The following is a 23,597-nucleotide window of genomic DNA, read 5'->3' as shown; positions in this document are numbered from 1 at the left end:
TGAGCTGTGTCTGATGCTGCCTCTGCTCCACCCAACATCCTGGCTCAGCAAGTCACTAAAACCTCCTATGTCCTTCAAATACAGGCATCCAACCCTGACCACGGGCTACACGAAGCAGTTTTTTCATTATTTCACCCATTACTGCTTAGGACTTGCTACACAAACCCTCGTCTGCTGCTTTGCTGCTTTGGAGAGAGGCTGCTCCTAGGGATGCTTTTCTACTGCCATCTCATGGAGCTACAGGGGAATTCTGTTTTCCAGTCGGGCACTGCTGCCTTATCAGGACTCGGCTATCACCCATGTGGGTGAACAGCCTGGCTGCTGGGCAGCAATTGCCATTCCATAATGGATTCCCAGAGCCCCATCCCCACGGCACTGAAATGCCAAGGCAGCTCTTTGTTCCTGCAGACATTAACATTTCAGTGAGGAACTGGGCCCCCACGGGCTGCTGTTGTCTGGAGATGAGAGACTCAGGGCTCTCTTTGTCACATCCACTTCAGCATAAGCCTTTGCAGATCCTGCCCAGCACCCTGAATAGGTTCTCCAGCAAAGTACTTTACAGCTTAATTTTCCTGCGCCGTGAAAAGGATAAGGAAAATACTCTAAAACACTTTAAAAGAAATTAATTTGCCTTTCAGATACTGGAACAGGATTTTCAAAGCGGTGAGAAAGGATTAATGTCAGCACAAACAGTCGGGCCAAATCACCAGAGCTGCTTACAACGCACTTCCCATTGTGCCCTTGTCATGCTAAGCCTGATCCCAGCTAAGGAAGCGCAGGGAAAGCACAGCCCCTGCTCAGGGCCTTGGCTGCACTGCATGCTCTGAGCCTCAGCCACGGGATTTAGCAGTAGAGAGAAAAGAAAGAAGAACAGGTTTTGTGTTGGCACAGAGAAGGGGCCACGTGCAGCCCCCGTGAGGGTTCCTGTGGGGACAGCAGCAGAGCATTCCCACAGGGAATGTTCCCCTCTCCCCTCCCCAGGGCCAGCCCTGCAGCTTCAGCTGCCAAGGAGCCTTCCTCCATAGCCCTGACAAACAGAATAGAGGTGCTTCTTCCTCACTGAGCCTTCCTCCACAGCCCTGACAAACAGAATGGAGGTGCCTCTTCCTCACTGAGCCTTCCTCCACACCCCTGATGAACAGAGAGCAGAATGGAGGTGCCTCTTCCTCACTGAGCCTTCCTCCACACCAAGTGCAGCAGCCCCTCTGCCCCCAGAGCCTTTCCCTGCTGTTCCCTAGAAAAGCAGATTTCCCCCTGCCACCTCCACCCACCTGCCTTTATTTTCCCTGTCTGAGGATGAAGCAGAGCTCCAGCCTGGGCAAAGATGTCTCCTCAATCCCAGGTACCAAAGCACAACCACCCCAGGCACAAATGTCCCTTCAATGCCCACCCCACTGTCCCCTGTGGGCCACACCTGGCTTCCCCCAGCCCTGCTGCTGAGCCTTCCTCTCTTTTTCTCTGCTCCAGGTCATTCCTCTCACAGGAAACTCGTCCCTCTGGCACTGTTCCTGCAGTCCCATCCCCTGGCAGTGCCTCTGTCCCCTGGGCAGCCTCCCCTGCCCATCCCAGCACCCTGGTCTTACCTCAAAGTCAAAGCTGCCTGCCAGGGCTTCAACATCCAGGTACACGTTTTTTAACAGCCTGGAGGTCCCAGGGAAACTCTAAAAAAAAAAAAAAAAATGGCCAAAATTGAGTTCTGACCTGTGCAATGCCACAGGAGGGTTCCCCAGCAGTGAAATTGGGCAGCAGAGCCATGGCAATGCACCTACAGCCAATTCACCTTGCAACGACCCCATGGCAGATGCTCACTCATAGGGATTCCATGTGAAAATAGGATCAGATGATTTTGGGGACCAAGCAGCACAAGGAAAAGAGAGCACAAATGAGAGCCCAGGGGCAAATGGAACAGCCACTCCCAGGGGAGCACCAGGAGGCTCCAGCACTCTGCCTACAGCCAGGGCACACAAATACCTCATTTTCACTGTCTTCCTCTTCATTTCTCCATTTCTCTGGCACGGCCACGTTCAAGGAACTTTTCTCTTCACAGATCAAATCCAGCAGGTTCTTGGTGTGGCTGGTGGGCTTTGGGACCTCTGCAGGCTGTGAAGGCCAGGAGCCAGGGAAGGGAGGGGTCAGACAACAGGAAAGGGGAGATACAGACCACTGAGACACTGAGCTGCTGGGTTCTGGCAGGGAGGTCAGTTTCCTACCGCTAAACATCTTTGTTTACTTTTCAAGATGTTTATATCTATGTTTTGCACATATTTTGCTTTGGCTTCCTTTAAAGGGTCAATTTCTTCCCATTTAACATTGGCTTCCTTTAAAGGGTCCATTTCTTCCCATTTAACAAGTTTTATTGACCCTCAGGTCACTTCCTAGTAATAAATAAACAAAGCATTCCACATGGTTGTAAACCTTACACTCAGCAGGACAATAGTTCTTTAAATTTTATTCTCAAATAGAAGAGTGAAAATAGTTTATCAAATTGCATTATCTGCACTGTTTGTCATACTTCATTAGGGCGCCAAATCCTACTAAAACTCAACACACTTTTTTTCCTCTTCAATAGTTATTGAAACAATTCTTTCAATTCTGCCAAAGACAGCAGAAGAAAGCTCACCACTAATTTAGCACTAGAAGAAGAAAAGAAATAGAGTTTTTTAACATACAACAGCATTTCCAAACTGACAGAAGATCACAAATCCTGTCATTTAAGTGTCCCCACGCCAGTGACCCTTTGCAGTGTGCTTCCAGGGCACATTCCCAGGGGAGAGGGAGCCTCACCAGCGTTCCTTCCTTGGGGGCGAGGCTGGAGTCCACCACGTTCCCCAGGTCCAGGCTCAGGGCCCCACGAAGGGCGATGGATGGGTGTGGGGTGAGGCCACGGAGAGGAGAGAGGCTGCCCAGGGGGGGCTGGATGGGGGCCAGCTGCGAGCCTGGGGGCTGCAGGAGCACAGGGAGGTCACTGCCAGGACAGCACAGCTCACACTCCTGCCCCTGGAGCGGGACAAGGAGCTCCCCTGGGCAAACAGGGGCTGTGGGACCAGCCCTACTCAGAGACCCCACACTCACACATGGGACAGGTGGGGAAACAGGGTTTGAGTCACTCACACGCTCTGCTTTCAGAATTCTGAGTGGGTCCTGGGACAGGTGGGGAAACAGGGTCTGAGTCACTCACACGCTCTGCTTTCCAAATGCCTGACCCATCTGAGTGGGTCCTGAATACTGCCCTCCCTCCCAGACACACCAGGAGTGGGTGTTTACCACAGAGTGTCTCACAGCCAAACTCAAAGGTGATTCTGTCCCCAGTGCTCCCACCCAGCTGATTCACTGCCCATCACCCGGGCTGGGGTCACAAAGCACTTTGTGTCCTTGTCATCCCTGCCCAGCCCTCCCCAGAGCACTGCAGGCAGATCCCACTCACAGGGAGTTGCTTCAGGAGCTGCTTCTCCTTCTTGTCCTTCTTCTTCTCTTTCTTGTCCTTCTTGTCCTTCTTCTCTTTTTTCTCCTTCTTTTCCTTCTTCAGGCTGCCCCGTGCCAGCAGCTTCTCCCTCTCCCTGATGACCAGCTGCTTGTAGTGCTCATCACAGGGGTGCTCCCACGTGGAGAGGCCACTCTCAAAGTTGAAGAAATAGATGTCACCCCCTGCAATATCCTGGCTGCAGGGCAAAAACAGCAGGGAAAGGTGAAAGAGCACAAATTAAAAATACAGCTGCACAGGCCAGAACACCTCTGCTGATGGTGGGAGCACCTGAAGCCCAGGGAAGAGGAGTGTGATGTGTCCAGGAGGCCACAAATGTACCAGTGAGGGAAGCAGCTCTCCCAGGATGTCATACCCAGCTTCCCAAACAGTTCTTCCCTTTCTTCTGCCACCCTGAGCTCCTGATACCCCACCAACCCCAATCCTCCGCCAGCTGGAGCCGTTCCCCTTGTCCTGGCACTGGGAATGCCCAGCACAGCAGCTGCCAGAGCTCTCACCAGGCCTTCCACTCGGGGGGCATTGGGGTCACCAGGCACTCCCTGGCCAGCCACAGCAGCTCCGACTCCTTGTCGGGGTCAATCCCGATTGTTGGCGCAAAATCCCGGATTTCTGCGGAAACAGAGAGCAGTCTGTGAGCTTGGTCCACCCAGCAGAGCCACCCTCCTCAGCCAAAGCTGTGGGCACACTGGGAAATCCCGAGGCAAGGCCAGCAGCAGAGCCCTGTGTGCCTGCAGAGCCAGGCTGGGGACAGGGGCAGTGACACCATGAAGTGACATTCAGCTCTGCTAAAATCCCCTGGGTTCTGAACACCCCTGGAAGTGACCTGTGTGCCCGTATCCCCCCTCCCAGCCCCGGGGAAGGCGGGCTCACTCACCCTGCTCCTTGGGAACGTAGGATTCATTGTAGTCCTCTTCCAGAATGAGCTGGTCCCCAATGCGCACGGCTCCTGCCATGGGCGCCACACCTGGCACGGGGAGGAACCACTCAGAGTCACACCTGCCCTCAGGAAAGGCAATTCCTCACTCCCAGCACATGGCAGAGCCCTTCTGCTGCAGCACACCCAGCAAAACTGAACCAGAGAGCCTCCACACGCACTGCCACGGGCTGTGGAAACGGAGAGCAGAGCTGAACTGGACAAAGTTACAATCACATCCCCCGGGCCTCACAGGTCCTACAGGAAAGATGCTTCAGGCACTTTCTAACCAGGTAAAAAATAAGCTGAAATGAGACAGGGAAGGAAGAGAAAGCAAGCACCCCTCCCAAAGCATTGCTTTGTGATTGAACTCCCAGAGCTCACCACGGCTGGGCCCTTCCAGCCCATCCAGCACGGTTCACAGCTGGAATTCACCAGCTCACCCCAAACACCCTCACCAGGGGCTCTGTGTGGCCACATTGGGACCACAGCTGCTGCTCAAACACACAACTGAACACCAAGGTCAAGCATTCCAGCCTAAACCCCCCCCCAATTCTCAGCGCAAAAAGCATTCCTCTGCTTTCCTTGTGAGACTCAGGGGGTTGTGGTGCCTGCCAGGTACCCGCAGTGACAGCACCAGAGCAGGATCAGCACCTGTGACACGGCCAGCACTGCCCTCTCCACCTCCCCGTGCCCTCAGCCCGCTCTGTATTTATAACTCTTACATAAAGTCTCAGAAGCAGCAACTAATCCCGGCACTTCCAGGTGAAGATATCCTCAGGAGATCCAAACCACACCAGCACCACGGAGCTCGCACCTCTCCCCCTCCCAAACGTCCCCAGTCAGAGCTTTTGGGTGTGGGCACCTCACTCAGGGCCTCCTGTTCTTATTTTCCTCTCCCAAAACTATCTCAGCCCCGTCTCCCATCCCTGGCGTTGGCACTGGGGGATGAATGATGGGCTCACTCCTCTCCTGGAGAATCTGCCTCGCCACGAATGGGGGGACCTCAGAGCGACCTTTCAGTGCTTGAGGGGCAGCTACAATAGATGGGGACAAGGGGGAACGGCTTTAAACTAAAAGAGGACGATTTAGGTGAGATCTGGGGAGGGAATTCTTTCCGGTGAGGGTGGGGAGACCCAGGCACAGGGTGCCCAGAGAAGTTGTGGCTGCCCCATGCCTGGAAGTGTTCAAAGCCAGGTTGGATGGGGGGCGTGGAGAGAGCTAGGATAGTGGAAGGCCGATGCCCACGCCATGGAGGTGGAAGTGGATGATTTTCAGGTCCGTTCCAACCCAAAAAACCGTTCTATAGCCCCGCGCAAACAGAACCGAAGCCTCAGTGCAGCCACCGCCGCGCCAGCCTGAAGTCACGGAAAAAGCGCGGCGAGCAAGGAGAACAAACAGCTTTGGTTGATAGGGTAGTTGAAAAAGTAGGAAAAAAAGCCATTCTCGCCCGTATCACGACAGCACCCACGCGACACTCGCACAGCCCGCAGCCCGCGTGCGGCGAGGCCGGAACCGCGCGGCGCGGGGCCGCTCCCCGCAGCCCCCGCTCGCCGAGGGGACCCTCCCGGGGCCCGGGCCCGGCTCCCCCGCCGCTGTGGGGCCCCTCCCCGCCCGCCGCTCACCGTGCCGCGGGCCCCGTCCGCCGCCCCGCGGGTGCCGCCGGTTGCCGGGAGCGCGGGAGCCGCCGCGGCCGCTGCCCCAGGGCCCGCCCCTCCCCGCCATTGGCCGGCGGGGCGATGCGCGCCATCCCATTGGCCGCCGGGGAGGCAGGATGCATGACGTCACCGCGGCGGGGCCCCCGGGGCTGCGGTTGCCATGGCGACGCGTGGGTACCGCCCGCGGCCCGGCCCGGTCCGGCCCGGCGTGTCCCGGTGTGTCCCGGCGGGGCGGGACGGGGCAGCGGGACAAGCACGGGGAGAGGAACCGGGCAAGGGCCGCGGGCAGCGGGCAGGGGCCGGGGCGGGTCTCTCGGTGAGCGCTTCCGCCGGCGGGCGGGCTTTCCGGGGCGGGTCCGTGCGCGCCGCCATGCCCGCCGCTGCCGCGCCGCCCGCCCGCCCCGGCGCGGCCGCCCCCGCCGAGGCGCGGGGCGCTGCGAGCCCGCTGACCGCGTCCCCCGAGGGCTCCCCGCGGCCATGGCGCCCGCCTGGCCCTGGCTGCTGCTGTGGCTGGGCGTCCTGCGCGCCCTCCCGGCCCCGCCGCGCATCCGGCTGCCGCTGCGGGGCGGCGCGGCCCCGCCGTCGGGGCTCCGGCAGCGCCGGGCGCCGCTGGACGCCGAGCCCGACAGCGCCGGCAGCTTCGTGGACATGATCGACAACCTGCGGGGCAAGTCCGGGCAGGGCTACTACGTGGAGATGACGGTGGGCAGCCCCCCGCAGAAGGTGAGGTGGGAGGGGATCCCCGCATCTCCCGCATCCCCCGCATCTCCCTCATCCCCTGCATTCCCCGCACCCCGGGGGCTGCGGGTGCCGCTCCGGGCCGGTGCGGGGCGCGGAGCAGAGGGGCTGCGGGGGCCACCATGGCTTCGCGGGCCTCTCGCCGCACGGCCCGGGCACCATTCCTGCTTCTCATCGCTCCGCTGATGCTTTTCCCGCTGCCTTTCGGCTAAAACTGGCCGCAGGGCCCCGCCGAAGGTGACCCCAGCGCTCCCGGGGCTGCCCGGGCGCGGTGGCCGGTGCTGCGTGTGCCTCTACGTGCGGGCGAGCCAGGCTGCATCGCTGCATCCCTCCCTTCCCGCTCCATCCCTCCTCCCTCCCCGCTCCCGAGCCGCGGGTGCCGCTGGAGCTGCGCGGGCTGTGGGCGGCAGGGGGTGGGATGTGGCTGCGCAGCCCCGTGCCCGCCTGGAGCGGGCACATGCGGGCACGGAGGAGCCCACGGCCCAGCCGGGCTTGGCAGCTCCTCCCAGCGCAGCCCCGGGCGCAGCTGCTGCCTGGCTCTGCCTGCTGCTCCCGGCCGCGGAAATTCTCCAGAAATCCTCCCGAGCTCGGCTTTCCCGGGGACCTCGTGATGGTTTGTGCTGTGCAGGAGTTGGGGCAGCGTGGGGAGGCAAAGTGCAGGAAAATGGGATGGAAAGGGACCCAGAGAGCCAGCAGAGCAGGCGTTGGTGCGTCACCAGGCTCTGATCCTGCTCCATCTTTTTGTCAGCATCCCTCACACGCTGCCCAGCTCGTGTGGCACCGTGTGCCTGCCCGCTGGGGACGGGGTGAATGCTGAGGGCCAGGTGCCAGTCACACAGCACAGAGCAACCAGCTCCTCCCCTCTTTTATGGATGAGATCGGGGATGTTCCCACTGCTAAATCCTTTTGTGCCCATCCTGATCCCCGTTGTCACCAGCAACAAGTCTGGCCCAGAGGTCCAGCTCAGTGGTTGAGGCTCCAGTTCCTCCAAGCACAGGGCCACATTCCCTCATGCCTGCCATCACCGCTTTTTGGGTGCTGCCAGAACAGCCAGCACCCACACAGGCTGTGAAATAAAGGCTGGCTTTCCCCACGAGCTGGCTGTGCTCTGTGTGCGTGGTGGGAGAAGAGCAATGGGAGCAAGATGTGGATGGAGGAATGATACCACTGCCATGGAAATTGCATCTCTGGGAGCACTGTTGTGTTGTCCCTGTGTGCCTGGGCTATATTGCCTGGCAGGGTATGTTTAGGAGGGAAAAAAAGGGAGGAGATTATTTCTAAAATCTGGTTTTAAATGTGATTTCATCATCTCCTGCCTGCCACGTGTCGCAGCTGCCAGATAATTTCCGTGCAAACCACCTGTTCAGGCACCCGCGCGTTCCGGAGCCAGCCACCCTTTGGGCAGCATCTTCCAGCCTTGGATTGCTTCCAAATGCAAACGTGGTGCCTGTGTGTGTGTGTGTGTGTGTGTGTGTGTGTGTGTGCTGGAGCAGAATCCCTCCAGGCACTGCAATGGAATGAGAGGATTCCTATGAAAGAGTTCTGCTGTGCCTCTGCAGGAAATTGGGGGCGTGTTTGCCCCGGGGTGGGTGCATCCTTCCCAAAGGCTCTCACGCAGCAGGGAGATGGTGATCCATCTCCTCACCTTTCCTTTCACCTTCCCGATGCTGACAAGGAAGTTTCTGTGTCCCCTTGTGCTTTAATTTTGGTTCTGAGCCGTGCTGCGCTGCCAAGTCAGCGTCAGCAGCTGATTGCTCACACATTCCATGTGCCCAAGCATGTTGGTTTCCCTGGCTCCCCAGAACGGGCTGATTCATAAACACACAGGGGAGAGGGGTGAGCCGAGCAGCAGGAGCTGGTGTTTTGGGACGGATGGCACAGGATTGGTGCCCCAGGAGCAGCACACAGCTCTAGGGACACGCGTGGCACGGAGCCAGTGCTGCTGCTGAGGTGCCTGGAGGGGCTGTCACTTCCAGGGACAGGTTTCAGGCAGTGTAGGGACTGCCACACATGTCCTGGCCTCCCCAGTTCACGTGCCATGTCCTGGCCTGAATGGATGGCTGGGCTGAGTCTCAAGGATCTGGGTCCTCTCCACGTGGGTCCTGTGCGTGACCCCCTCAGCAGGATGGAGCCTGTGAGAGGAAAAGCCCTCCCTGCCTCCTCTCCCTGCAGTGTCAGCTCAGCAGGTCCTTCTCCAGGGAAACCGGTCTCCTCTGGGTGCCCTGGGGATTGCAGATGAGCTGTGTGGATGGAGCAGGTGGCCCCTAATGGCACAGAGCTGGGAGCAGCCCTGGCAATGCTGCTGCCGGGTTGCCAGGCTGTGTGGTGTGTGCTGAGCTGGCACCCGCCCAGGGTGGGTACTGGGGGGATGAATGTGCTGCTCTGGTCTTTACCCACGGCCTGAAGCATTCCCCTGGGCAGGGAGGTGGAGCTGGGGCACTCAGGACATGCCAGCCCCTGTCAGGGGGAGCCCTGGGCAGCTGCAGCCGGTGCTGCTGCGATTAACACAAGCGCATTAACCTCCTTCCTCTGCCTCTGCCTGCACAGATTAGGGGCCAAAGCCCTGGAGCTGCTGCCCGGGGTGCTGCTGTGAAGCAGCTCCTGGGTCTGGGGCCAGGGGGCCTTACCCCGAGCTCTGCTGCCCACGGCTACCAGGCCAGGGACGGCATGACGCCCCCAATCCCATCCCAGGCTATCCCACCGGCTATCCCACCTCTACCGGGTATCCACCGGGCTATCCCACCTGGGCTATCCTACCCGGGCTATCCTACCCGGGCTATCCCACCAGGGCTATCCCACCCGGGCTATCCCACCTGGGCTATCCCACCCGGGCTATCCCACCTGGGCTATCCACCGGGTCCACCAGGCTATCCACCCGGGCTATCTCACTGCCATCCGAGGGCGGAGGGCAGGATCAGGCTGGCCCACTCCTGCCCTGCCAGTGGGATGTTTGCCAGGCGTGGTTGGTAATCCTGCCCAGGCAGGAATGAATCGGGAGCAGGGCTCGGCATATGGGTGGTGATTAGGGGCACAGGGGCCCGCGGGGGCTGCCCACCAGCCATCCTGCCCACCAGCAGTGCCAGCCAATCTGCTTTCCTGGCAGGGGCAGCCTGTGCACCCTGTGTTGCTGCCCCAAGACACCTGCCAGGTGGTTCCTGAGTCCTGCCTGTGGATTTGGGGGCTGAGGCTGGGCCGTGCTGAGCGAGGAGCCCGCGCTCTGTTTGCACAGTGCTGGATGGTGTTTGCTCTTTGTGCAACTCCCTGATGTCACTGCCTCCTGCTCCACCTCCTCCTTCTCTCCTCTCTGGGCGCAACAAAAGGGGGTCCCACTGCATTCATGAGCCTTCCTGTCTTTCTTCCTTCTCCAGCTGAATATCCTGGTGGACACAGGGAGCAGTAACTTCGCTGTGGGAGCTGCACCACACCCCTTCCTCCGGAGATACTACCAGCGGCAGCTGTGAGTATTCTGGGGGGACACAGAGCACAGCCTCTCAGGCACACTGCTTCTCCTTGCTGCAGGTCCAGCCAGACCCTGCCAGGTACAACCTGGCCTCTGGGATGGCTGGGTGCACGTAAACCCTGCTGCTCTGACTCGTCCCTTCGCTGCCATTGCAGGTCCAGCACCTACCGTGACCTGCGGAAGGGGGTGTACGTGCCCTACACCCAGGGCAAGTGGGAAGGGGAGCTGGGCACTGACCTTGTCACCATCCCCCACGGCCCCAACGTCACTGTCAGAGCCAACATCGCTGCCATCACGGAGTCTGACAAATTCTTCATCAACGGCTCCAACTGGGAAGGGATCCTGGGGCTGGCGTATGCCGAGATTGCCCGGGTGAGTCCTGGCTGGCAGTCCTGGATGTCAGCAGCAAAACGCTTCAGCTGCCTTTTTCCTTGTCCCTGTTTGTCCCCTGGGGCACAGCAGTGCTGCTGAGGGAAGCTGCCCTGGGTGCAGAGGGCTCCTGGAGAAGGGACAGCACTGACACATCCCTGTCCTGCCTCTGCTTTCTCCTCCCACCAGCCCGACGACAGCCTGGAGCCCTTCTTTGACTCCCTGGTGAAGCAGACACGGGTGCCCAACATCTTCTCCCTGCAGCTGTGCGGGACAGGCTTCTCTCCCAACGAGACAGAGGCCGTGGCCTCGGTGGGAGGCAGCATGGTGAGCCCTCCACAGGTGGCTGGGGGGTTCCTGTGTGGCACTGCCAGCGCGTGGTGGCAGCGCCGTCCTGTCTGCTCTGCAGATCATCGGTGGCATCGACCGCTCGCTGTATGTGGGTGACATTTGGTACACCCCCATCCGCAAGGAGTGGTACTACGAGGTCATCATCGTCAAGCTGGAGGTCAACGGGCAGGACCTGAACATGGACTGCAAGGAGGTGAGCATGGTGGAACTGCCCCACGGGCACTGGAGGCTCCCGGCATTGGTCAGAGGAGGCTGGGAGGGGAGTGGGCTGGGGTCCTGCACCTGGGTCACTCCTCCTCTTCTGCCCCCCAGTACAACTACGACAAGAGCATTGTGGACAGCGGGACCACCAACCTCAGGCTGCCGAAGAAGGTGTTTGAGGCTGCGGTGAAATCCATCAAAACGGCGTCTTCGGTCAGTGGAACCCATCCCTTCCCCACGGGCACAGCCCAGGGGCCGTGGGCAGTGTGGCTGCCCCTCACCGGCCTGGCATCTCTGCTGCCTGCCCAGCTTGGCCCTGCTCACCTTCCCTTTCCCTCTGGCAGACGGAGAAATTCCCAGACGGCTTCTGGCTGGGGGAGCAGCTGGTTTGCTGGCAGGTCGGCACCACCCCCTGGCACATCTTCCCTGTCCTGTCCCTCTACCTGATGGGGGAGGCCACCAACCAGTCCTTCCGCATCACCATCCTGCCCCAGGTGAGTGCTGGCCTGGCCAGACCCAGGCTGGAGAGGGCAGGGCAGGCAGGACACAGCTGGCTGGACACAGCTGCCTCCCGTGCCCCCTCCCTGAGCGCTCCTCTGCCCCTGCAGCAATACCTGCGCCCCGTGGAGGACGTGGCCACCTCTCAGGATGACTGCTACAAGTTTGCCATCTCCCAGTCCTCCACCGGCACCGTCATGGGCGCCGTGATCATGGAGGGTTTCTACGTGGTGTTCGACCGCGCGCGCAAGCGCATCGGCTTCGCCGTCAGCGCCTGCCACGGTGAGCTGGGCCCGCGGGGAGGGGAGTGGGTGTGTGTGTCACAGACATGTTTTATGAAAGATCCTTTCCTTAGGATTTTTCCTCCTGAGAAGCTGAGAGGCCTCAGGAACAAAATGTAACCAATGGTTATCTGCTGCTGTGGAATGCAACAGGTGCATCTGTGATTGGTCTGATGTGGTTGTTTCTAATTAATGGCCAATCACAGCCCAGCTGGCTCAGACTCTGTGTCTGAGACACAAACCTTTGTTACTATTCTTTCTTTTGCTATTCTTAGCCAGCCTTCTGATGAAATCCTTTCTTCTATTCTTTTAGTATAGTTTTATATAATATAAAAATATATAATAATATTATATTATGTATATAATATTAATATTTGTATAATTAATATATATAATATTAATATATAACATAAAATAATAAACCTTCTGAAACATGGAGTCAGATCCTCATCTCTTCCCTCATCCTCGGACCCCTGTGAACACGGTCACAGGTGTGCAGAGACCAGAGCCTGCCTCCCCTTCCCACAGTGCACGACGAGTTCCGGACGGCGGCGGTGGACGGGCCCCACCTGCACTCCAACATGGAGGACTGCGGCTACAACATCCCGCAGACGGACGAGTCCACGCTGATGACCATCGCCTACGTCATGGCGGCCATCTGCGCCCTCTTCATGCTGCCCCTGTGCCTCATGGTGTTCCAGTGGCGCTGCTTCCGCTGCCTGCGGCGGGACCACGACGACTTCGCCGACGACATCTCCCTGCTGAAGTGACGGCGGAGCATGGGCACAGCCCCGGGGCTGCAGGTGAGGCAGCAGGGCAGGGGCCCCGCTCCCGGGGTGTGGTGGAGTGTGGGGAGCTCACACCCTGGGGACTCGGTGTCCATCAGGGCCAGCAGCCAGGGGAGCCCCAGCCCGGGCTCCATTCGTCTGGGAGCTGCAGCAGGAGCGTGGCAGCCGGGCAGTGGGAGAGCTCAGCACCCCCATCCTGGGAGCTGGCGGCAGCTTCTCTGCTCCAGCACCAGGACAGGAGCAAGCTCTCCCACCCAGCCTTGCCTGGCTTGGTGGAGTGACGCTGATGAGCCATCCCCTGCCTGTCCCCCTCCATCCCTGTGCGTCCCTTTCCAGCTCGCCCCGCCGGGAAGCTGCCAGCCCAGGCTCTCTTGTAGGGAGCTGTGCTGCAGCTGTGCCTCCCCCTGACTCCCTGCACTGAGCCAGACTGCGGGGATCATCCTGGAGCCATCCAGCCTCGGGCTTTTCAGAGACAGCCCTGCAGGGCCAGCCTGGGCTGCCCAGACAGGGCTTTCCCTCCTGCCCTGCTGCCCCTACACCGCTCACTGTCACATTTCCCCTGCATTTTCCTGCCTTCCTGAGCTGTGCTGCCGCTGCTGCCGGCCCCAGGACTCCCTGCACCCTCCTGGGACAGGCAGGAGCAGGCACCCATCCTCTCCCCACATCACATGGCATGGGAAACTCCCTGCCCTGGCTTCCAGCATCAGCAGCAGCTGCCATGCAGAAGCCAGTGGCAGGAGTGAAGTTCCCCGCCCTGGCAGGGGCTGCTCCCCAGCCCACCCAGCCCTTCAAAAGCCATAGGGGAGCCTGGGCCCCCCCTGCAGCCCCCCCAGCTCACTGCCGGCACATCCCACGGCCCAGCAGCTCCTCCCTGCTCACTCCACACGTCCAGGCCTGGCTGTGAGACGCCCTGGCATCCCGGGGACAGGCGGCAGCTGCGGGAACTGCAGCATTTATTGTTTTGTAAACACATGGTTGTATTTATTTTTTTTTTTTACAAAGCGTGTCACTGGTAGCGCAGCTGCGCGTTGAGAGCGTGTACAGAGCCGGTCCCACGTGTACAGAGCACGGCTGCCTCTCACCTGTACAGTATATACATATATCTCTATTTTTAATTCTAGCCCTGAAAGCCACTGTTCCAACGTTAGGGGTCGGTCCTGTTTTGTTTTGGGTTTTTTTTAATTAAAATCTTTTTAGCCTTCTGCTCAGCCATTGTTGGCAGCACGCAGGGCCGGGGCTCACGCTGCAGCCACGTGTGTGTGGTGGGAGATGCGATGGTGAGGGGCTCCCAGCTGGCTCGAGGAGGGGCTGCAGGGCTGGAGCACGCAGAGCAGTGGCTCACAAGCCCAAAGGACCCTGAGCACAGAAGGCACCTCTGTCCTCAGAGAGGATTTTCGGTGTGTGAGGACAACCCCTCCTCCCCGTGCTGCAGGATCACCGTCCCTTCCCCAGAGCAGACGCCTGTGACCTTGCAGGCAGTGGTAGTGCTGTACTCCCTTGCTTCTCTGCCTCCAGCCTGGATAGGAAAGAGCTCAGACACAGAGATTCCACAATTTAAAGGCATCACTCCTCCATGAGCAAAGAGGGGATACCTGCAGTGCCAGGGCTGAGCTGGCAGCTGCCTGCAGAGCCACCGGGTCAGGCAGGGACAGACTGATCACCCACAGCAGTCACCGAGCACAGAGCTTGTTAATTAAACCCTGCAGCCAAACGTTTCTCTGGGAAGGCAGCGAGGGAGCCAGGAAACACCGGCTGAGTAGGAGACCAGCCAGCCCTGCACGGGCACTGCCACAACAGCCCCCACGCTGCCCCCTGCTCACACCGAGCCCCCCGGCCCTGCCTCGCTCCAAACCCCATCCAGCCACTCCCTGCAAGAGGACAACGCTCTCCCCCCACCCTCGTGCCTGCCCAGGACCCCCAGAACCCCAGAGACTCTGTTGTGGACCACTGCCTTAAAACACACCCCGAGAGCCGGGTGGGCACAGGGGGCTGCCCTGCCCTCGGGGCACAGGGGCTGCCAGCAGTGCCCAGTTCTGCAGTGGGTGGGCACCAGGGGCTGCCAGCAGTGCCCAGTTCCTGCCACAGACTGCCAGGAAAGCGGGGGGGGGGGATTTTTAGAGAGTCATTGCCAGATTTTCAGCGGTGCTGAGCACCTCGCAATCCCACCGAGATCCATGGAGAAAGGGTTGGTGAGCCAGCCCGAGCTTTAGGAGGAAGGACAGGAGGGGGAACGCAGGAATTCTGACAGGTTGGTTTATCCCGAGCTGCAGCGCAGCCGCGTCCCTCCGCTCCCTCCCCGGGCCCGGGGACAGCAGGGGATGGGACGGGACAGGATGGGACCACGGGCTGTCGCTGGAGGCTCCAGTACTCTGTAACCCAGTGTCTATGTAAGAACAATGAATGTTAACATGGTAAATTATTATGACATTAAAATAAATGACCACAGAAAATCGGCTCTTCATCCGCAACTCGTTCGCTGGCAAGAGGGGAAAAAGCAGGTGATGAGTGGCAGGGATTGGGGGTGGTGAGGCAGCAGGTCATGAGGAATGGCCCTAGGAAAGGAGCTGATGGGAGCCAAGTGCGCAGAGGTCATTCCCACCAAGCAGGGAACGCTGACCCTCATTTGGAAGAAGCCAGCAAGGCTGCAGACTAAGAAATGAGGAGCTGCAGCAAATCACTGCATAATATACACACTTTATTTATGAATTTGTATGTTTACAGACTTTCTATACACACATTACCTATATAATAAAAATGTACATGTGTATACATGATCGTATAAATATAGAACTGTAGAAATCTTAGAACTGATCCTGTCTATTCACAGCAACTCCTCCCAGGGGCCCACGTTGTCCCAGCAGCCGTCATTTGAGGCTTGGGCAAAAGGGGCAAGTGTCATTCGTGTTGGTTTGTGCCCAGAATTTGATGCACTGGAAGAGAGAGAATTAGTCAAGAGCCACTGGCCCAACCCAGAGGTGCCATCACTGTCCACAGCACTCGCTTCAGGGGTGGTGTCCTTTGCTCCTTGCAGCCTCCAGCACAAGGTCACCGTGAGGAAGGAGCCCTTGTCAGTCCTGTAGGACCATCAGGCCCTCCTCAACAGGAGTTTCCATTTCCTTGGGCCACTGCTGGAGGCCCAGAGCCGTTGGGATGGGGGGCTGCCCACATAGGTGACCCACTGCCAGAGCCATGGGACAGGAATGTCTCCTCCTCTTGCCAGAGCTCTGTCTGGCATCCCCACCCAGACACCTGGGCAGCAGTGGCAGCTCTCCCCTCACCCTGTGTTCCAGATCCTTCCAGACTGCCTTGCTCCAGCATCCAACCCTCACAGACACAGCGCAGGCTCAGGGACACAAGGGCAGCCTGCTCCTAAAGCCACCACCCACTGGCCATGCAGGGTGGCCCAGCCCAGAGTAAAGGATGGCATGACAGGATGCAGGGAAGCTGTTTATTGATCGTACCCTTCTCCTGGCACAGTGTCAGGACAACAAGGACTCGGGAAGGGTCACCTGGAAGGACCAGGAGGAGGCTCTGAGCAGCAGAACACACTCACCTCCTTGTGCAGCACATGTGAGCAGGCCATGGGGTGAAGGTCACCGGGCTGCACGAGCTTCTGGCACATCAGACACAGCTTACAGGCAGCTGGGGTCTGGGAGGGGCAGTGAGGGAAAGAAAGGAGGCAGGGAAGTCAGACACAAAGCTCTGATCACAGATTCAGCTGCAGCCTGAGGCCACAGGGTGCTCAGTCCCCTCTGCCCACAGCCATCATGCCCTGAGAGCCACCATCATGTCTTGTGTCCCTCTGTTCCAGTGTGAAACCCAACGGATCTGTGCCCCACTCCTCCCCTTCACCTCAGCAGCCAGGCAGCTCCCGGGGCTCATCCCATCCCTTCAGGACACCCCAGGCAGGCTCCCCCTCCCCACTCCCAGGGAAGCCAAGCAGCCTTACGTGTGACGCCGTTCCTGGGTAGGCGACCTGGGCCGGGGGCAGGAACATGGGTGTGCTGATCTGAGGCAGGGGAGCAGAGAACATGGGGGCCCTGATCCGGCCCAGAGGCTGCAGCGAGGCAGAGGAGGCACATCAGAACAGCCCGGGAGGAAAGGACAGAGAAGTCACCCCAGAGAAAAGTGTTCCCTGGTTACGCTGCAGTCAGCAGGACAGGGAGCCCAGGGGACAGCCCTGACGCACAACCCGAGCTCTGTGGGGAGCCAGGGAGCAGGGGCAGCTCTCCCTGCTCCCCAGGCAGCTCTCCTGCTCCCCAGGCAGCTCTCCTGCTCCCCAGGCAGCTCTCCCGCTCCCCAGGCAGCTCTCTTGCTCCCCAGGCAGCTCTCCCGCTCCCCAGGCAGCTCTCCGCCCCCCGCTCTCCCGCTCCCCAGGCAGCTCTCCTGCTCCCCAGGCCCCTTGCAGCAGCCCCCAGGCAGCTCTCCGCCCCCAGGCAGCCCCCTGCCCCGGCAGCTCTCCCGCTCCCCAGCAGCTCCCCCCCAGCTCTCGCTCCCCAGCAGTCTCCCCCCAGGCAGCTCCCTGCTCCCCACTGCCCCCAGGCTGTCCCACCTGAGCACTGGCCGCTGCCCGCTCCTGCTGCTCTGCCAGCTTGGCTGCCACCAGCTGGTTCAGCTCCTCCATGGTCAGGCCGGCCATGGTCCTCCGGGCAGTCTTGATCTGCTGCAGGATGTTGGTCAGCTGGGCCCTGCGTGGACAGCAGCCTGCTAAGAGCTCCTGGTGCTCACACACGGTGGGATCCCTCAGCCACCGCTGCCTGGGGGAATCCGTGTGCTTCCCCTCCACCCTCCAGGTGAGGTGAGCCACGTGCTGAGGAGCTCCTCTCCCCAAAACACTGGGGATAGAGCAGGGAACCCCCAGAGCCAGGCTGAGGGGGCTGTGCCCAGATAGCCCTGCCGTCCTGCAAAGCTCCCAGTGATCCCCATCCCCAGCACTAGGGCAAACCTGACAGAGACCACCACCTCTGCCTGCCTCCCTTCCCAGAGCCCCCCTTCCCCTGATCCCAGCTCCCACTGCCCTCACCCCAAAAACCACCAGCACACCCTTACTTGTTGCACTGAGGGAAGCGAGTGAGCAGCTTCTCCAGCAGCTTCTCCAGCTTGTCGGCCGGCTGGGCCCGGGGGAACTCAGGCGCCGCCCAGGCCGGGCGGAGGAGGGATGGGGGCAGCGGGGGCCATGTGGGGGCTGTGAGTGCCCAGCAGCGATGCCACCACCGGGCTGCTCCTGCCCTGGGAGGCGGGCAGGGGTGGCGAGGGCTGGTTGGGCCTGGACATGGCAGGGTTCAGCAGAGGGAAGGACAGAGCCCGGGGATCGGCGCTGGGCATGACCATGGGGACGGGGACGGGCCCGATGGGGAAGGGGAGCCGGGGGGTCAGGGATGGGCTGGGCTGGAATGCCGTCAGCATGAAATCTGTCTGAGAAAGAAAAGCAGGGCAGGAGGGAAAGGCTGGTTAGTGAGAGCGCCTGGGAGCAGAGCTGAGCGCCCTCCTCTGCAGGCAGCGAGGTGGGAACTGCAGGCACCGGCAGCTGGAAAGGGAAGGAGACCCTTCCCTTCCTCTCTGGTAAGCCCAGACAGGGAATGGGCCACCCCACACATGCCCAGCACCAGGCAGGCTGTGCCAGGGCCTGGCAGCACCACGCTGTGGGGCTGGAGAGGCACTCACTTCTGAAGGTGGAGGAGGCAGCGTTGGTGTCGGGATCTGGGGGAGGCTGCTCAGCTTCGTGCCATTCCTCACCATCTGGATGTGGTCGTTGAACTGATCCTGGCAGAGAGGGAAGAAAATAGACACATTTATCAAACCTGAGCAAGTTTGGGGCACCTAAACCAGGGGGTGGCAGGCCCTGAAGAGGCACAGTTTGGCTCCCCAGAATGGAGGGAGCTGAAGGGAGGAACACTGTGTATGTGAAGGGCTGCTCACTGTGTGTGTGAAGAACTGCTCACTGCTAGGCTGGGAGAGGTCAGCAGGAACTTACTCGGACACTCTGCTTGGTCATACGTATCCTGTTCAGCCTCATCTCCCACTCCTGCTTTGGCCTCATGGTCTCCAGCGTGGGCGGCGCAGACCTGCAAGCACAGCTGAACTTTCCCACTTGCAACTGTGCTCTCACTGCCTGCGAAGGGGGAACAGCAGCCCCCACACCCGCCTGGCTTCCCCTCCTCCAGAGGGCTGGGAAGGGCTCACCCCCAGGTGAGGCACCCCACAAGGGAGAGGGACTGACCTGGGGCACACACAGGGACACTGGGATGAACAGTGACAGGGGACAAGCACAGCCCCACACACCCTTGCTGTGGGACACTACTGAATCACACTGATCCAGCAAGAAAACCACAGGAAATCCTGAACTATGCCAGTCCAACCTCCAACGTAAGCAGAGGAAGAGGAGATGGGACACCGGGACACCTGAGTGACCCTCCCTGCCACTTCTGACACACCACAGACTTACTTGAGGTAGGTGAGGTGTAGCTCTGCTTCTTTTTCTGCTTCTTCTAGTTTCAACACCAGCAGCTCCTTCCGGCTCTCCAGGGACAGGATCTAAGGAGAGAGGCTCAGTTTTTGTACTCCCATTTCTTGCTGCCAGCCCAGGCACTGGGCACGGCTCCCTGCTAATGCTCCCTGCACTCACACGTGTTCATCCTTCCTCTTATCCCAGAGTGGGACTTGGCCTTGCTCCCAGTCTCACAGCACTGTCCATCACCCAGCTGGAGCCTCAAACCAACCACTCTGCAGGGAAGGAGTCACCTGCTCACCTCTGCTTTCCAGGCCCGCTCTGTCTCCTCAAGAATGTTCCTGTTGATTTCATTGTGCTGGTTCTTCAGCTTGTCCAGCTCCATCTCCCACAGCTGCCTGCACACAGAACAGAGCAGAACGAGCCCCCTCAGGCTCAGGCACTGGAATGGCACCACAGGATGGATCCCAGGAGCTCTGGATGGGCTGGAACATGGAAGATCAGCAGTCTCCAGCCCGTGACACCAGCCCCAGCTCCCTGGGCTGCGAGAGTCACTGTCCCAGCAGTGAGCTGCTCCAGAGCACACAAACAAGCAGCGTGCAAAGACACTGGGCCAAACGAGGGGAGTTCCCCTCAGCAAAATTCAGTCCAACCCCAGGGAAGACCTGAACCAGGAATCAACACGAGCAGCTATGTTGTTCTGATCCTGGAGAAGTTTAAAGCTGGGCATTTCCACCTGTGCTTTGGGAACAGCTGGAGCATCCCTGCCCAGGGTTAAATACCCAGAGTTTAGTGTAGCTGGACAGCTGTGGGGAACAGACAGGGACATCAGTCTGCCCTAATTCTGGGGAGCTGAAGTTCAGTCAGAAGTAGCAGTTACAAGCTGAGTCAATCCACCAAGCACAAACTCTAATCTTGTGGGATCTTTATGTCACAAGTATCCAGGAGTCTGCTTGTGACTGGGATCAAGGAAGATTTAATCCAGAGCCCTGATGCTGAAAGAGGACATAAAACCTCTCGGGCACGTAACTGGCCAGCACTGCTGGCTCATTGTCTCTGCTCTGTCCCAGCCAAAGCACCGGATTCACTCTGAGGCACAATGACAGGAAGGAACAGTGCTCTGGGCAGCACTAACCAGGTGAGGGATAAGAGCCTTACTTCTCATCAGACTGCTCTGCAATCAGAGAGGCAATCTTGTTTTCCTTCTCCTCCTGCTCCTTCAGCAACCTGCACGGGAGAAAAGGGACAGCACAGCTGGAATCCCAAGGGAGCAGGGCCCACATTCAAACATCCCCAGGCCCAACCCCACACCACGGGCTGGGGGTGGCTCCCTGCAATGTGTGTGGGAAAACAGCCGCCACCAAGAGCCTCTGGAGCACAAATCCTGCTGTCTCATGACACTGCACAAAGGCTGTGGCACAGAACCAGGCTGGCTGCAGGCAGCTGAGCTGCTCTCCCAGCACGTGCTCTGCCACAGTCACCTGGGGGAAAAGGGCTGAGCACTCGGAGCCATCACTGGAGGAGTTTTACCCAAAAACATCACCAAGCCCTCAGAATAAAAACCAGATCTCTGTGACATAATGGAATGGCCCCATAAAAATGCCAATTCAAATATAGGGCCTATCCTAAATTCATCCATGTACAGGTGTGACCTAAGTACTCGCTGCTTCCTAAAAGTTTAAAGCTCTTTGCTCCATCAGGTTTATATCACAGTTAAGCAACATTTTCTTCCCCAAAAATAAACACTTTCTTTTCTGTACAAATACCTTCTGCCTTTCTCACAGAGTTTCTCAATTTCAGCTTTGAGATCCTGCTCTTTCTGCAGGAATTCTTTCTTTTCTTTCTCCATCTTTTTCTTAGTCTCTTCTCGCTTGATCGTAACATCCTGAATGGCTTTCAGGATCTCCTGGAGTAAAAGAAGCATCACAAAGACACAGAGCAAAATTACCAAGTAATGGTTTTTGATTTAAAATACATTATTTTTCTGTATTAACTGATTAATGAGATTACACAGCAAACTCTTTCTTTTTAGCAGATCCACTCAAGATATAAATTGGTTATTATGAGGAAACTCAGGAGACTGATGCTCTGGACTGCAGGTTGTTCTGCCTCTTCATAAAGACCTTAAAATTAATTACAGGGCAGGTTAAACAAAAGCAGTTCTTCACCAAATACCTGGTGGTTTTTCATCTCCTCTTCCCTCCGCTGCTGGAGCTGCTTAAGCTGGACCTGCAGCTGATTCTCCACCTGCCTCTGTTTGTCCAACACCTCCTGGTAGCGCTCCTTCAGCAAGGCCCTCTCGGACATCATCTTGTCCTGCAGTGGAGAGCAAAGCTCCTCTGTAACAAGGACAGCCTGTAACAGACTTCAAGGCTGATATTTGATGGACTTGGAGCTCTTTTCCAACTGCAATGATTCTGTGATTCTATTTTGACAGGAATAAAGTGGGAAGAACAGCTCCAGCTCCTGTGCCTGGGAGTGTGAGCAGCAGAGCCTGAGCACAGGGCTTTGACACCCACCAGGTTCTTCTCGATGTCCTGGTCCGTGTTCACGTCTGCATCGGCCGCCTTGAAGTCGGTCTGTGAAGGAACATGATTGAGATCAGCCCCTGCAGCGACCAGAGAGGGACTCCAGGCCCTCCCTGGGCACCTGCTCCAGTGCTCTGCCACCCTCCACAGAAAGGAGTTCTCTGTCATATTGTGATGAAACTTATTTTAGTTTATGGCCATTGTTCCTCATGCTATGGCTGCGCACCAACAAAAAGAAGCCAGCACCACCCTCTGACACCCCTTGGAGATATTTATATGCATTAATGGGATCCCCTCCCAGACTTATCCAGACCAACCAGGCCCAGCTCCTGCAGCCTCTCCGTATAAACCCCTCATCATCTTCACAGCCTCCGCTGCACCCTTCTTCGCTAGCTCCTTCTCTTTCTTGTACTGAGCAGCCCAGACCTGAACACAGCACTCCAGATGTTGCCTCATTAGAGTCAAATTTTAATTAAAGATTAATTAAAATTCAAGCAGAGGACCGGGCACACAGCAGCGCTACAGATGCGTTTTACCCTTCAGTCACGGTTTATTCAGTTCTTTGTCCTCTGGGTTCCACAGGAGCCTTGCAGGGCCCTGGCCCCGGGGAGCTGCACCCACCTGCACCGCGATGTTCTGCGACGGCCGGGCCGGGGCCGCCTCCTCGTCGGGCTCCTCGGCCGCCCGCGCTCTGCCCGCGGCCTCCGCGCCCGCCGGGCCCGGGCTCCGCATCGCCGCGGGGCGGGGCGGGCCGCGGGCTCCGCGTCCCCGCTGGGCCCGGGCTCGCTGGGGCTCTCCGGGGCGGAGAGCGGGCTCCCGCTGCGGAACGGGGACACGGCTCAGCGCTGCGCCGCGTCCGGGCCCCATCCCGGCTCCATCCCCGCTCCATCCCGGCCCTATCCCCGCTCCATCCCGGCCCCATCCCGGCCCCATCCCGGCTCCATCCCGGCCCCATCCCCGCTCCATCCCGGCCCCATCCCGGCCCCATCCCCGCTCCATCCCGGCCCCATCCCCGCCCCATCCCGGCCCCATCCCCGCCCCATCCCGGCCCCATCCCGGCCCCATCCCCGCTCCATCCCGGCCCCATCCCGGCCCCATCCCGGCCCCATCCCCGCCCCATCCCGGCCTCCATCCCGGCCCCATCCCGGCCCCATCCCCGCTCCATCCCGGCCCCATCCCGGCCCCATCCCCGCCCCATCCCGGCTCCATCCCGGCCCCATCCCGGCCCCATCCCGGCCCCATCCCGGCCCCATCCCGGCTCCATCCCGGCCCCATCCCGGCCCCATCCCGGCTCCATCCCGGCCCCATCCCGGCCCCATCCCGGCCCCATCCCCGCTCCATCCCGGCCCCATCCCCGCTCCATCCCGGCCCTATCCCGGCTCCATCCCGGCTCCATCCCGGCTCCATCCCCGCTCCATCCCGGCCCCATCCCCGCTCCATCCCGGCTCCATCCCGGCCCCATCCCGGCTCCATCCCGGCCCTATCCCGGCCCCTATCCCGGCCCCATCCCCGCTCCATCCCGGCCCCATCCCCGCTCCATCCCGGCTCCATCCCGGCCCCATCCCCGCTCCATCCCGGCCCTATCCCGGCTCCATCCCGGCTCCATCCCGGCCCCATCCCGGCCCCATCCCCGCTCCATCCCGGCCCCATCCCGGTGCGCTGCCGCCCCGCTGGGCCCCGCCGTTACCTGCCGGGCGGCGCGGCGGGGCCGGGCTCGCAGAGGCGCGGCGGGTCGGGGCCGTCGACCTGCGCCTGTTCCAGCGCCATGGGGGCGGCTGCGGGGCTGGGCCGGGCCGGCGGAGCGGCACCGGGGGCACCGAGCGGCACCGAGCGGCACCGGGCGGAGCGCACGACCCGCGCCCCCGCCGCGCCGCCCCTTCCGC

General features: G+C 59.7%; 3 protein-coding genes across 4 annotated transcripts in view; 1 reads left to right on the top strand and 2 right to left on the bottom strand.

Annotated features, from left to right (window-relative positions):
* CEP164 (centrosomal protein 164) overlaps window positions 1-6,081 on the bottom strand; it is a 30,292-nt gene extending 24,211 nt beyond the window's left edge. The window contains exons 1-7 of the mRNA XM_030964891.1: window positions 6,020-6,081; window positions 4,356-4,445; window positions 3,979-4,090; window positions 3,425-3,659; window positions 2,785-2,943; window positions 1,972-2,100; window positions 1,584-1,661 (exon numbers count right to left, since the gene is read on the bottom strand). Of these exons, the coding sequence (XP_030820751.1) occupies window positions 1,584-1,661; window positions 1,972-2,100; window positions 2,785-2,943; window positions 3,425-3,659; window positions 3,979-4,090; window positions 4,356-4,434 (792 nt within the window). The 5' untranslated portion in view covers window positions 4,435-4,445; window positions 6,020-6,081. The remainder of the gene's footprint in view (window positions 1-1,583; window positions 1,662-1,971; window positions 2,101-2,784; window positions 2,944-3,424; window positions 3,660-3,978; window positions 4,091-4,355; window positions 4,446-6,019) is intronic.
* A 380-nt stretch (window positions 6,082-6,461) lies between these two features.
* Window positions 6,462-15,466, top strand: BACE1 (beta-secretase 1). Of its 2 annotated transcripts, XM_030964945.1 has the most exons (10): window positions 6,462-6,775; window positions 10,159-10,247; window positions 10,406-10,622; window positions 10,809-10,946; window positions 11,029-11,163; window positions 11,283-11,384; window positions 11,516-11,665; window positions 11,780-11,951; window positions 12,479-12,753; window positions 14,445-15,466. In XM_030964945.1, exons 1-9 carry the CDS (start codon window positions 6,530-6,532, stop codon window positions 12,718-12,720), a joined length of 1,491 nt encoding a protein of 496 aa, XP_030820805.1. In that variant the 5' UTR covers window positions 6,462-6,529; the 3' UTR covers window positions 12,721-12,753; window positions 14,445-15,466. The 2 variants fall into 2 exon arrangements, with proteins under 2 accessions (XP_030820805.1, XP_030820804.1); XM_030964944.1 differs by having other exon boundaries at window positions 12,479-15,466.
* On the bottom strand, window positions 15,413-22,446 carry RNF214 (ring finger protein 214). The gene is given in 15 exon segments (XM_030964943.1): window positions 15,413-15,668; window positions 16,292-16,387; window positions 16,688-16,795; window positions 17,291-17,426; window positions 17,788-17,868; window positions 17,870-18,153; window positions 18,403-18,501; window positions 18,713-18,803; window positions 19,184-19,272; window positions 19,488-19,584; window positions 20,345-20,413; window positions 20,953-21,092; window positions 21,362-21,502; window positions 21,706-21,765; window positions 22,336-22,446. Coding segments are annotated over 15 exon segments (1,668 nt in total). The 3' UTR covers window positions 15,413-15,602.
* Window positions 22,447-23,597: the final 1,151 nt, after the last annotated feature.

The sequence above is a fragment of the Camarhynchus parvulus genome, chromosome 24, assembly GCF_901933205.1.
Source record: "Camarhynchus parvulus chromosome 24, STF_HiC, whole genome shotgun sequence".
Lineage (NCBI taxonomy): Eukaryota > Metazoa > Chordata > Aves > Passeriformes > Thraupidae > Camarhynchus > Camarhynchus parvulus.
The sequence above is the reverse complement of the archived record's forward strand: the minus strand, read 5'-3'. Positions and strand labels throughout refer to the sequence as shown.